This window comes from Erythrolamprus reginae, chromosome 11 (assembly GCF_031021105.1).
Source record: "Erythrolamprus reginae isolate rEryReg1 chromosome 11, rEryReg1.hap1, whole genome shotgun sequence".
Taxonomy (NCBI): domain Eukaryota; kingdom Metazoa; phylum Chordata; class Lepidosauria; order Squamata; family Dipsadidae; genus Erythrolamprus; species Erythrolamprus reginae.
In genome coordinates, this window is record NC_091960.1 from 3,962,924 (window position 1) to 3,976,974 (window position 14,051).

Consider the following 14,051-nt stretch of genomic DNA (forward strand, 5'->3'; position numbering starts at 1 on the left):
TTTGTTCAGCTGCGGTTTACAGTGTTCCCTCGATTTCCGCGGGGGATGCGTTCCGAGACCGCCCGCGAAAGTCGAATTTCCGCGAAGTAGAGATGCGGAAGTAAATACACTATTTTTGGCTATGGACAGTATCACAAGCCTTCCCTTCACACTTTAAACCCCTAAATTACCACTTCCCATTCCCTTAACAACCATTTACTCACCATTATTACTGGTACTCACCATTGAATAAGACACTTAGTGATCCTGATATTTATAAACATAATTATTTATTAACAATTAATTTTTTGTTATTTATTTGCAAAAATTATTAGTTTGGTGATGACGTATGATGTCATCGGGCGGGAAAAACCGTGGTATAGGGGGAAAAAACCGTGAAGCTTTTTTTTAATTAATATTTTTTGAAAAACCGTGGTATAGGCCATCCGCGAAGTTCGAACCCGCGAAAATCGAGGGAACACTGTACTGTAAAAAACTCACAATGGTTGGTTCACCCAACGAGAAACTAAACCTATTACAATATCTCTTTAGTACAATGGCTGGAGCCAGCCTTACATGTTTAATGTTTAATGGACCACCAGGTGGTGCAATTTCCTTACTATACAAGAAGGAATTGATTTCTTTTGCAGGAATAGATCAAAGTACCTTTTAGAGATAACCAACCGATTCAGTGCTCTTTGGTCCTATTTTCCTGAAGTCGCTTGATTGACGCTACTCTTCGGAGTAAACTTTTCGGAATATGAATGTGTGAAAGCTATTAACGGGGTGTGGGAGAAGAGAGGAGAGTTGAGGAGAGGGGATCCTTGTTGGTCTCCCCATTATTTCCCTCCCCACACACCCCACACAAAAAAAACCTTGTGAGGTTGGTTTGAGTTCAGGCTTTTATCCCACTCGCAAAACACAACATCTGCTTAGTCCCACTTTATCATTACAAAAAAAAAAGATGTTGAGACTTTGGAAAAATGAGCAAAGAGCAACTAAGATGATTAAAGGCCTGGGGGGAAAAAAAACACATGAAGAACAATAGCGGAATTTGGGGTTTGGCTACTCTGGAGCAGTGTTTCCCAACCTTGGCCACTTGAAGATATTTGGACTTCAACTCCCAGAATTCCCCAGCCAGCGAATGCTGGCTGGGGAATTCTGGGAATTGGAGTCCAGATATCTTCAAGTGGCCAAGGTTGGGAAACACTGCTCTAGCGCATGGGTAGGAAACGTTGGCTCTTCTATAACATGTGGACTTCAACTCCCAGAATTCCTGAGCTAGCATGATTGGCTCAGGGATTCTGGGAGTTGAAGTCCACAAGTCATAGAAGAGCCAACTTTGCCTACCCCTGGACTAGAGGAAAGAAGGACTAAGGGAGGCAGCATAGCAAATTGCTCCGAGTCTTCGGAGAGGAGCGACGTACAAATCTAATTAATAAATAAAATAAATAAATTGGGGAGGAAAATTTTTTAAGAAAATGTTGCAAAAAAAAAAGAGAATCTCCATAGACATTTATGACCCTATGGATTTCAATTCCCAGAATTCCTGAGGCATTCTGGGAGTTGAAGTCTACAGGTGGTAGAGGAGCCATAATCACCACCCCCTGATCTATACAACTTCTTGTGTCTTTCTTGCTCCCATCTTTCCAGCGAATGAAAGCCTGCTAAATTTCTTCCTCACCGGGATTTCCTGGAATTTCCCATGGAATCCAGGTTCCCTAAGTCCTCTTCTCTGAACAGGTCCCACTTCTGCTGTAGTTCTCCAGAATTGCCAGGGCCTGCAGCTGTCTTATCTTACGTCTTATGGAATGGTCTAAGTTCACAGTATACTTCAGGTATTTCTCCCCGTCTTGGACAGTGAAAGGGAATTTACACAAGAATTTCTTGAACAGTTTTGGGTCGCCGTCCAAGGCCATGATGTTCTCGAGTTCCTTGTGCTTGGAGAACAGCTCAGGGCAGGTGTCCACAAAGACGTTCCACATCGATTCCTTCTCGTAGTTGTTGGGTGGTTGGCCCTCCAGCTTATCTTCCACGCATTGGAGGATCCAACTCAAGCGGCACGGCCACTGGTTGGCCAACACTATCCAACTGGCCACTGCAAGGGGACACAGGTTGTGCCTCAACAGGTGCTGTTGCGTCATCAGCCTGATGGTAACGGGAATGGTGTTGACGATCCTCCTCATCTGGATAATGCTATCTGGGACGTAACGGAAGAGGCAGTCTTGTTCACTCTTCAAGCAGCGAAAAGCTTCGTGGATGTATTGCTCAGCCATTGCGTCGATCTTGGGTTGGTCCTCCTCCATCCTCAAGGGCATGTCCCTTCTGCTTTTCCCATTTGCTAGAGCTTCGTGATGCTTCAAGATGTCCTTCAAAGAATCCATCTTACACTTGTTGGCGATTTCCGGAATGGAGAAGGGAAGCGTCACGGTGCGGTTGAGGTACAGGTAGCCGTTGTCCGCCATTCCCTTCATGCCGCTAGACTGCTCCAAGCAAGAAACGATGTTGGAGGGGTCGACCACCAGCATGAAGATGAAGGGGGCATTCACGTCGGAAAGGAGCGTGTTGATGGCGTTCAAGACCCCAACCACCTGTTCCGGGTTGCATATATCCAGACACGTGATCTGAAAGACAATCCTCAGTCGCCGACGTTGGAAGATTTCCATGTAGTAGACGAAGCCGATGAGGGCCTCAATCTCACTCTTCACCGCACTCCTGAAACCCAGGTGGCTGGTGAACTTCTCGTCTTTGGTCATTCTCTCGATCTTCTTCTTCTGGCTGATGATCAAGTGCTTAATCACAGGACCGAAGGCGATGATGAATTCTGACCACAAGATGGCAAGAAGGCCGCCACCAAGGTAGTTCAAGAGTGTGCCGTCCCTTATCCCCGGCACAAGGACGGCAGCGGCCACTAGGCCTGCGACAGCTAGCAAAGTAAACACCGCGATTCCTCCGACGATACAGCACGTTTTCCTTTTAACACTCCACTCCTCTTGGGCATTTCTCGTGGAGGAATCTGGGCCGCTTCCTACCACGTGGTACAAGCTCAGCGGAAGGGCACCAAAGTGCTGGCGGATGTGGTCGCACAGGCTGGTGACCAAGCCAGCCCACAACTGGTTGCTGCAGGCGTACTCCCAGGCGCTGAACCTTATGAAGAGGAACTCCGTGGTTTGTCTCTCGAGGTGCATCTCGGTGACGACAGGCTGGTAGAAGACGATGTACCAGAGGAGGGTCATCCTTTGTAAGAGTCGAGACTTTGGGCTTTCTTCGCTTCCGATGGACTCTTCAAGCATGCGTCCTGCAAAAAATGAGTTCAGAACATCTGCCGAGTTCTCAAAAACCGTCCAGAGAATATTTGTAAACTCGGGATGGAAATTTGGGGTCCTTGGTGGTCCCCGAGAGTAGTGGTCTTCTTGCAAATGTTTCATAATCCAGTTAAGTAACACCATCAGATGATGTTATCTGGGTGATAAAACATCTGAAAGAAAACCCATCAAGCTCAAAGAGCACTAAGGACCACACGGTGGTTGTCCTTGTCCAAGTCCTCCACCTCCTCCTCCCCTATTTCTTCCTCCTTCTCCACCTCCTCTATCTCCTCCTTCTTCCCCTCCTCCTCCTCCTCTTCCTCCTTCTCTTCCCCCCTCCCCTCTATAAACCCCATTCTAGCATTGATAATACTACTTTGTGATGCCAATCATGCAAGTTTTGTGATGGCATGGTGACTCCTGTAAGGTCACTTCTTCTCTGCTCAGAGACCCATGGATAGAAAGTGGACCCTTCTGCTAACTAAGGGGTCTACCTAGATGGATTTCCCCCATCGATTCCCCCAGTGTGAGACTGACCTGCAATCTGGTCCATTAGGGAGTGAACCCGTGTTTTGTGCGATGAATAGAAACCTACGGTGACCGGGGTGGAGGTATGGTGCAACGTCTTCAGTAGAGAGGAGCAATAAATGTCCTCTTCGCGGAGGAGATCTGAAGAGTGGAAAAGAAAAGAGAAAAGAAATGGAAAATATCCACCTATCAGTCTCACTCAGTTGGTACAGGCGCTGCAAAAAGGGACTTATGACCAGTTCCTGCACTTATGATCATGTCACAATTCAAAGTGTTGGTCATGACCTTTAAAGCCCTACATGGCATTGGACCAGAGTACCTCCGGAACCGCCTGCTACCGCACGAATCCCAGCGGCCGATAAGGTCCCACAGAGTTGGCCTTCTCCGGGTCCCGTCGACTAAACAATGTCATCTGGCGGGCCCCAGGGGAAGAGCCTTCTCTGTGGCGGCTCCGGCCCTCTGGAATCAACTCCCCCCGGAGATTAGAACTGCTCCCACCCTCCTTGTCTTCCGTAAACTACTTAAGACCCACCTATACCGCCAGGCATGGGGGATTTGAGACATCTTTCCCCCAGGCTTATTATAATTTATGTTTGGCGTGTATGTGCTGTTTGGTTTTTAATTATGATAGGGTTTTTAGTTTTTTAATATTAGATTTGTGCCTGTATAATATTGTTTTTATCGTTGTTGTGTGTCGGAGAGGGGTGGCATACAAATCTAACAAATTATTATTATTATTATTATTATTATTATTATTATTATTATGTGACCAAAATTCAGGCACGTGGCATCATGTGACCAGGTGAGATTGACTCAGAACGATATTCACAAATGTCTTTGCAAAAAAAAAAAAACCCTTATGAGCCAGCAGGAATAGAGAGGAGCTGATTTTGCACCAAAATAAATACCCAAAACTCCTCAATTTGCAACCACAATGGCTGCTGGCAATTAAGATCGTAAGTGATGATAGTCGTACAGTCACTTATCAATTTGCAACCTTTTTTTTGCAGTGGTCATTAAATGAAACCTATGAGTCCCCCTGCTTTATTGCCAGCATTTTCATTTCATTAGATTCTGAACTGGAAAAACAAGTTTTGGGATGACTTAAACTCTTAAGAAGTGTGTGACTTTAAATTTCCTTCTTATTGAAAATAAATCTTTAAAAAATGCAATAGGAGATTTAAAAAGCCGAATGCAAGCCATACCATTTTCTTTGCTTTTCAAAAATGTTCTCCCAAGATGTTTCCCCCCCCCTCCTGCTACGAAAATTAAATCATCTGTGATCTTAAAGAAACTGACTCTAAAAATGACAGGAATTTAATTAAATTAAAAAGAAATCAAATTGGTTATAATCTAGACTGGAGTTTAGATTATGGGCCTTTGGGCTTGTCTGGGCTGCATTGAGTGAAGAGGAATTATCCTGGGACACATACAAAATACCAAATAATGCTGTATTTTTTGGACTGTAAGATGCATTGATGTATAAGACGCATCAAGATTTCAAAGAGGTAAGTTAGAAAAAAAAGTTTTTATTCTATCTATCTATCTATCTATCTATCTATCTATCTATCTATCTATCTATCTATCTATCTATTTATTTTGTCCAATACACAGGATCGAAAGTCCCCTGCACACCATATTTTTCACAAAAACGAACCCATTTTTCACCTGTTTTTGCAAAAAACAAGGTACTCAGAAGATCTGGGAAGTGTGCAGAATACTCCTAGGGCTGGAGAATGGCAAAAATGCATTTCCACTCTCTTTAATGCAGGGGAAAATGCATCTTATACTCTGAAAAATACAGTAGAAACATAGAAGTCTGACGGCAGAAAAAGACCTCATGGTCCTTCTAGTCTGCCCTTATACAATTTCCTGTATTTTATTATTTATTATTTATTATTTAGATTTGTATGCCGCCCCTCTCCGCGAACTCTTATACTATTTCCTGTATTTTATCTTACAATGGATATATGTTTATCCCAGGCATGTTTAAATTCAGTTACTGTGGATTTATCTACCACGTCTGCTGGAAGTTTGTTCCAAGGATCTACTACTCTTTCAGTAAAATAATATTTTCTCATGTTGCTTTTGATCTTTCCCCCAACTAACTTCAGATTGTGTCCCCTTGTTCTTGTATTCACTTTCCTTTTAAAAACACTTCCCTCCTGGACCTTATTTAACCCTTTAATATATTTAAATGTTTTGATCCTGTCCCCCCTTTTCCTTCTGTCCTCCAGACTATACAGATTGAGTTCATTAAGTCTTTCCTGATACGTTTTATGCTTAAGACCTTCCACCATTCTTGTAGCCCGTCTTTGGACCCGTTCAATTTTGTCAATATCTTTTTGTAGGTGAGGTCTCCAGAACTGAACACAGTACTGTATTCCAAATGTGATCTCACCAGCATTCTATATAGCGGGATCATAATCTCCCTCTTCCTGCTTGTTATACCTCTAGCTATGCAGCCAAGCATCCTACTTGCCTTTCCTACTGCCCGACCACACTGTTCACCCATTTTGAGACTGTCAGAAATCACTACCCCTAAATCCTTTTCTTCTGAAGTATTTGCTAACACAGAACTGCCAATACAATACTCAGATTGAGGATTCCTTCTCCCCAATTGCATTATTTTACATTTGGAAACATTAAACTGCAGTTTCCATTGCTTTGACTATTTATCTACTAAAGCTAAATCATTTACCATACCATTATCTATACATAGATAATGTATATTAATAACACTTAATTTTTAAATGTTTATTATTGTCACGTGGGACCATATTACTAGCAGTCCAAGGCTGTTTGCAGCTATAGGATGTGGGTTGGAGATGACCTGATTTAGATATTGCAATAACCTAACTAAAACGATGCAAAAATTTGCAAAGCGTTATTTTAACAATTATTGGACAATAAGCTGGGATGATGATTTGGCCCTAATTTCGTGCATTCTGAAAGAAACAAGACAAGGAATAAAACATAATAAGGAATAAGACAGAAGGAAAAGGGGGGACGTGATTGAGACATTTCAATATGTGAAAGGGTTAAATAAGGTCCAGGAGGGAAGTGTTTTTAATAGGAAAGTAAACACAAGAACAAGGGGACACAATCTGAAGTTAGTTGGGGGAAAGATCAAAAGCAACATGAGAAAATATTATTTTACTGAAAGAGTAGTAGATCCTTGGAACAAACTTCCAGCAGACGTGATATATAAATCCACAGTAACTGAATTTAAACATGCCTGGGATAAACATATATCCATCCTAAGATAAAATACAGAAAATAGTATAAGGGCAGACTAGATGGACCATGAGGTCTTTTTCTGCCGTCAGACTTCTATGTTTTTATGTTTCTAACATAGCAATTTAAGAGTCACTAAATGTATTACTTGCAAAACCGGTAAAAAAAAACATAATTAAAAAAAAAAAGCATTTAAGACATTATGCTAACGAAGAAAATAACTTCTCTTAATGTTGTTTGGAAAACATACGTTAACTACTCTCCACCTGCAGAAACTGTTGCAAATGTTAGAACGATTACCTAATTTAAGATTAAAAGAATGGAAACAGAATTATAAAGTATTCAGCTAATTCATTTTGTGTTTTGTTTTTATGTTTGAAAGTTTGTCTGTATGTCTTGTTTTGTTTGTTCTTTATTAAAAAAAATAAAATAAAATTTAAGAAAAAGATGAAAAGAATTCTTAAGAAAAAAAAATTAGGTAACTGTTCTAAACCAATACAAACAAGGGCTGATAACTTTTGCAAGCCTTGACTTACAACCAACAGTTTAGAGATTTGAAGTAACAGCAGCAACTAAAAAAACAGTCCTCGTACTTGTAACCATTGTAACATCCCAAGGTCACATGACCAAAATTCAAATGCTTAGGAACTGGTGTGTATTTATGGCAGTTGCAGTGTCCCGAGGTTATGGGATGATTGTTTGCAACCCGTGGTTGTGTTTTTTGTGACAGCCCTTTCAATTAAATTTTAATGCACAAGTAATCTGGGACTTATGACCTAGACTGGGACCTGGATTTTTGTTGCTAAGCCAATGGCTATTAAATGAGCCACATCTGATTTCATGACCTTGTGGTTAAATTGCTGCAAAAGTTAAGTAAATCACACTGTCGCTTACAACACACAAACACATACAACTTTGCTTATCTCAGCTGGGAAGGTCACAAATGATGATCCCGTGACCCCAGCACGTCGCAAACACCGGAAATATATTCTGGTTGCCAGGCGCCCAAATTTTGATGAGGTCACTATGGAAATATTGTGATTGTTGTAAATGTGAGGACCGGCTGTAAATCACTTTTTGTGTGACTTCGAACCAAATGAACTTATTGTAAATTGAGGAATATTTGTACCAAGTTAGATTTTGGGGGGGAGAAGAAGTGGCTTAAATTCTTGCTCCCTCCCTCCATTAATTAATTAATTAATCAAAGGCAACGTGAGAAAATATTTGACTGAAAGAGTAGTAGATCCTTGGAACAAACTTCCAGCAGACATGGTTGGTAAATCCACAGTAACTGTCTTTAAACCTGCCTGGGATAAACATAGATCCATCCTAAGATAAAATACAGGAAATAGTATAAGGGCAGACTAGATGGACCAGGAGGTCTTTTTCTGCCGTCAGTCTTCTATGTTTCTATTAATTAATTAATAATAATAATAATAAGTAATAATAATAATAATAATAATAATAATAAATCCAGCAGTTGTCCTAATCCAGCCTCACTGAATCCCACGGGATTGGGTTGCATATAAATCAATTGAATAATTTAATTAAATTGAAATTAATTGTGGATTAAATGCTGGGCTTACCTGCATCCTGGGCCTCCTGGTATAAGTGCAAGCCCCCCACTTTTTGGTGCTCCTGCATATGGGGCAGCCCGGCAATTTCTTCTTTATAGTTACTCATCAGTTCTCTGGACCATCAACTGGATTTCCCAGGCAGATTGGAGGCTGCTATGAGGAGATAAAGCAGACAGGTGATTCAAGCTGGTTACCTGGGATAGGTGAGCTTCTAGAGAGAATGGAGGAACAAAATATGGATATCGAGCCATATCTGGAACATAGGCATTTGCAGCAACAGGGGTTTTTGCTCTGAGTTTTTCTTGTTTCTAGAGTTCAGGTTAGAATAATCTGGTCCGTTGAGTGAGAAAAGGAAGGAAGGAAGGAAGGAAGGAGAGAAAAGAAAGGGAAAAGGATGGAAGGAAGGAGGGAAGAAGAGAAAAGAAAGAAAGGGAATAGGAAGGAAGGAAGAAGAGAAAAGAAAGAAAGGGAAAAGAAAGGAAGGAAGGAAGAAGAGAAAAGAGAGAGGGAAAAGGAAGGAAGGAAGAAGAGAAAAGAGAAAGGGAAAAGGAAAAGGAAGGAAGGAAGGAAGGAAGAAGAGAAAAGAAAGAAAGGAAGGAAGAAGAGAAAAGAGAAAGGGAAAAGGAAGGAAGAAGAGAAAAGAAAGAAAGGGAATAGGAAGGAAGGAAGAAGAGAAAAGAAAGGAAGGGAAAAGAAAGGAAGGAAGAAGAGAAAAGAGAGAGGGAAAAGGAAGGAAGGAAGAAGAGAAAAGAGAAAGGGAAAAGGAAAAGGAAGGAAGGAAGGAAGAAGAGAAAAGAGAAAGGGAAAAGGAAGGAAGAAGAGAAGAAAGAAAGGGAAAAGGAAGGAAGGAAAGAAAGAGAGAGAAAGAAAGAAAATGCAGGGAGGGAGGGAAGGAAGAAAAAGGAAAGAGGAAGGAAAGACAGAAAGAAAGAAAATAAATGCAGGAAGAGAGGGAAGGCAAGAAGGAAGAAAAAGAGAAAGTAAGAAAGAAGAAAAGAAAGGAAGGAAGGAAGGAAAGAGAGGTGTAATTTTGATCCTTGAAGCTCCGGATTCCACTGACCTTCACCGCTGGCTCCAAGTTCTCTAAGTTGGGGGGGGGGGAAAGACCCCAACAAAATAAAAACCCAGAGATGTGGCTAATCAGAACCTCATTTATTTCTGTTCGGTTGCAAATTGGAGGGACAAAATATTCCAGCCACTGTGTTGAGAAAGTCGGAGGAAGGGGTGTGGCCTGGAGATTGAAGCTTGGCCAATGAGTTTAAAATTCTGATAATGTTTCAATAAAAAACAAATTTCCTCACCGTTCGCTGGCTGGGGAATTCTGGGAGTTGAAGTCCAAATATCTTCAAATGGCCAAGGTTGGGAAACACTGCTTTAGATAACAAGTCCATTTATCATTTAAGCATATGAATCAGCTCGCCGAGATTCCTACGCAGCTTCTGCTCAGGCCATCTCACACTACTCACAAGAGCCTACAAAACTTTTGCCAGACCCATCCTAGACTACTGCTCATCTGTCTGGAACCCATACCACACCTCAGACATCAACACCCTTGAAAATGTCCAAAGATAGTTCACCAGAAGAGCCCTTCACTCCTCCACTCGAAACAGAAGACCCTACGAAAATAGACTAACAATCCTGGGTCTAGAAAGCCTAGAACTACGGCGCCTAAAACACGATTTGAGCATTGCCCACAAGATCATATGCTGCAATGTCCTACCGGTCAATGACTACTTCAGCTTCAACCGCAACAACACAAGAGCACGCAACAGATTCAAACTTAATACGAACCGCTCCAAACTTGACTGTAAAAAATATGATTTCAACAATCGAGTTATCGAAGCGTGGAACTCATTACCGGACTCAATTGTGTCAACCCCTAACCCCCAACACTTCTCCCTTAGACTCTCCACGATTGACCTCTCCAGGTTCCTAAGAGGCCAGTAAGGGGCGTAAATAAGTGCACTGGTGTGCCTTTCGTCCCCTGTCCAATTGTCTTTCCTCTCTTTCACCTATCATATATATTCTCTTCCTTTCATATATCCTCTCCTCTAAGTTCACTTTTACCCTTATATATATTACCACATGTCTATTTTCTTCCTATGTATTTGTGTATTGGACAAATGAATAAATAAATAAATAAATTCCGAATCAAAATCCTCCTTTATTGGGACAGAAATCATGGTTTGTTCAAGCACACCCCCTCTCTGCAACCTCTTCCAGGAACGGCGTTAAAACCCCACTCCCAATTATTCAAAATCTTGACTTCTAAATTGGAGGACTTTCAAAGCAGGTCTTTTCCATAAAGGACCCACAAAAAAATAAGCACTTCTACATGGAAGGGGTTGCAGCATTGTCTTGCCCTTCACTTTAGCCCCCCAAATATCTTGATGCATCCTGGATTGGTTCAGAGGTGAGTTCCTCCCAGTTTGGACCAGTCCGGCCGAACTGATAGCCACCTACTGATGACATCACGATGACATCACTGAACTAGTTTAGTCAATAATAATAATAATAATAATAATAAAATAATAATAATTTATTAGATTTGTATGCCCCCCTTTCCGAAGACTCGGGGCGGCTCACAACAATAGTGAACGATATATGACATCCAATAATTAAAAACTCTATCTAAAAACCCTTGTCATTAGAAATAACCACACAGCCCAATCATACTATATATATATATCTTATTAGCAAGGGGAGACATCAGTTACCCAATGTGACATAGGTGGGTTTTCAGAGACTTACAAAAGGCGAGGAGGGTGGGGGCAGTTCTAATCTCCCGAGAGAGTTGATTCCAGAGGGCTGGGGCCGCCACAGAGAAGGCTCTTCCCCTGGGTCCCACCAGATGACATGGTTTAGTCGATGGGACCTGAAGAAGGCCCACTCTGTGGGACCTGATTGGTCGCTGGGATTCGTGCGGCAGAAGATGGTCATCGAAGGTCCCGATGCCGGTCCATGGAGGGCGCCATCTTTTCTTTGAATTTTTTTAAAAAATGTTATGAATTTTTCTTCCCCCCAATTTTTTTTTCCTTCTGCGCATGTACAGAAGCTGAGTTTTTGGGAGGGAAAAGGTGTGTCTTATATTCTGGAAAATACGGTATATACATACACAGGATCACCTCCCCAAACTGAGAATTCCCCAAGAAAACACAACTTCTGCAGCTTATGTGAATTATTTATTATGTAGCTGATTTATTATGAGATTTATTTATAATGCAGCCCAGGTTCTCTCAATGCGCAAGGTCAGAGATGTTTAACCTGGCAACTTTAAGACGTGTGGACTTCAACTCCCAGAATTCTCCAGTCAGCTATGCTGGCTGGAGAATTATGTTTATGTTTGTTTATGTTTATTAGATTTGTATGCCGCCCCTCTCCGTAGACTCGGGGCGGCTCACAACACAATAAAAAACAGTTTATAACAAATCTAATAAATTTACAATTTAAAATATTAAAAAAAACCAAACCATTATTAAACAGACATACACACAAGCATACCATATATAAATTGTATAGGCCCAGGGGAGATATTTCAGTTCCCCCATGCCTGACGACAAAGGTGGGTTTTAAGGAGTTTACGAAAGGCAAGGAGGGTAGGGGTAGTTCTAATCTCTGGGGGGAGCTGGTTCCAGAGAGTCGGGGCCGCCACAGAGAAGGCTCTTCCCCTGGGGCCCACCAACCGACATTGTTTAGTTGACGGGACCCGGAGAAGGCCAACTCTGTGGGACCTAACCGGTCGCTGGGATTCGTGCGGCAGGAGGCGGTCTCGGAGATATTCTGGTCCGATGCCATGAAGGGCTTTATAGGTCATAACCAACACTTTGAATTGTGACCGGAAATTGATCGGCAACCAATGCAGACTGCGGAGTGTTGGAGTAACATGGGCATGCCTTGGGAAGCCCATGACTGCTCTCGCAGCTGCATTCTGCACGATCTGGAGTTTCCGAACACTTTTAAAAGGTAAAATGCATTTTATTTTTAACCTTTGGACATTCCTGCCGGTTCATAAATTCTGGGAGTTGAAGTCCATACGTCTTAAAGTTGCCAGGTTTGAAGACCTCTGCTCAAGATGGAGGATCTGGAACCTACTTCACAACCTTGTGAGATAGATTTGAGTGGAGTCCTTCCCCAGTCCCGATCCACAACCCTCGATCGATTGCGAATGAATATTTCTATTCAGCACATTTTGTCGTTTTGCAATATTGAGATGCGTACTTTTACGGCTTGTACAATATCAAAAATAAAATCAAAATCCATTTTCTTTTTAACCTTTGGACATTCCTGCCGGTTCATAAATATAATACTTCATCTGAGAGCAGCATAGACAGGGTAATCCTTGACTTAAGACCATGGTTGGGACTAGAACTTCCACAATTAAGTACAGTATTCCCTCGATTTTCGCAGGAGATGCGTTCCGAGACCGCCCGCTAAAGTTGAATTTCTGCAAAGTAGAGATGCGGAAGTAAATACAACATTTTTGGCTATGGACAGTATCACAAGCCTTCCCTTAACACTTGAAACCCCTAAATTACCACTTCCCATTCCCTTAACAACCATTTCCTCACCATTATTACTGGTACTCACCATTGAATAAGTCACTTAGTGATCCTGATATTTATAAACATAATTATTTATTAACAATAATTAATTTTTTTGTTATTTGCAAAAATTATTAGTTTGGCGATGACATATGACGTCATCGGGCGGGAAAAACCGTGGTATAGAAAAAAACCTGTGAAGTATTTTTTAATTAATATTTTTTGAAAAACCGTGGTATAGGCTATTCGCGAAGTTCAAACCCGCGAAAATCGAGGGAACACTGTACAGCAATTTTTAAAGTTGCGTCACGCTCAATTTCTCATTTTTTTTCCTGCCACGAATCACTTCAATGACATATTAAAAGTGAATCATTAAGCCAATCCAGCTTTCTCCATCGACTTGTTAATAGCTGGACAGGTCATAAAACATCCATCACGTGACACCAGAATGATGCAATTGTCATAAATATGTGCCAATGGCCCGTGGCCTGAATTTTGACCGCATGACCATGGGGGATGCTACAATCAAAAATGTGAGGACAGGGTAAATCATTTTTTCAGTGTTGTAACTTCAAATGGGTTTTCAGTGAATGGTTGTAAGTCAAGGACGATCAATAGTTCTATAGGTGGGCAACTATGACCTCTTCTCTGCCCCAAAGATGCTTCTCCAAAAGGCAACTGGGTTTTTACTTCTCATCCAAGAAACTACTTCAGTCCTTGAGATAGAACAGAAGAAATTTTTTGGATGAGAAGCAAAACCTTTTCAAAGAAAAAAAGAACAGCAAGTAAGTCCCGTTGTTCTTTTGGAAAAGTCACTTTTGGGACAATCAGGATCAGGGGTCTCCAACCTTGGCAACTTCTAAGACTTGTGGACTTCAACTCCC

At 41.6% G+C, this 14,051-nt stretch overlaps 1 protein-coding gene across 1 annotated transcript; it reads right to left on the reverse strand.

Moving 5' to 3' along the window:
- Positions 1 to 1,700: 1,700 nt before the first annotated feature.
- On the reverse strand, positions 1,701 to 8,732 carry LOC139174315 (NTPase KAP family P-loop domain-containing protein 1-like). The gene is made up of 3 exons (XM_070764611.1): positions 8,636 to 8,732; positions 3,822 to 3,998; positions 1,701 to 3,277 (listed from the first exon to the last, which is right to left on the reverse strand). The coding sequence occupies exons 1-3, from the start codon at positions 8,730 to 8,732 to the stop codon at positions 1,701 to 1,703; spliced, it is 1,851 nt and encodes a 616-aa protein (XP_070620712.1).
- Positions 8,733 to 14,051: the final 5,319 nt, after the last annotated feature.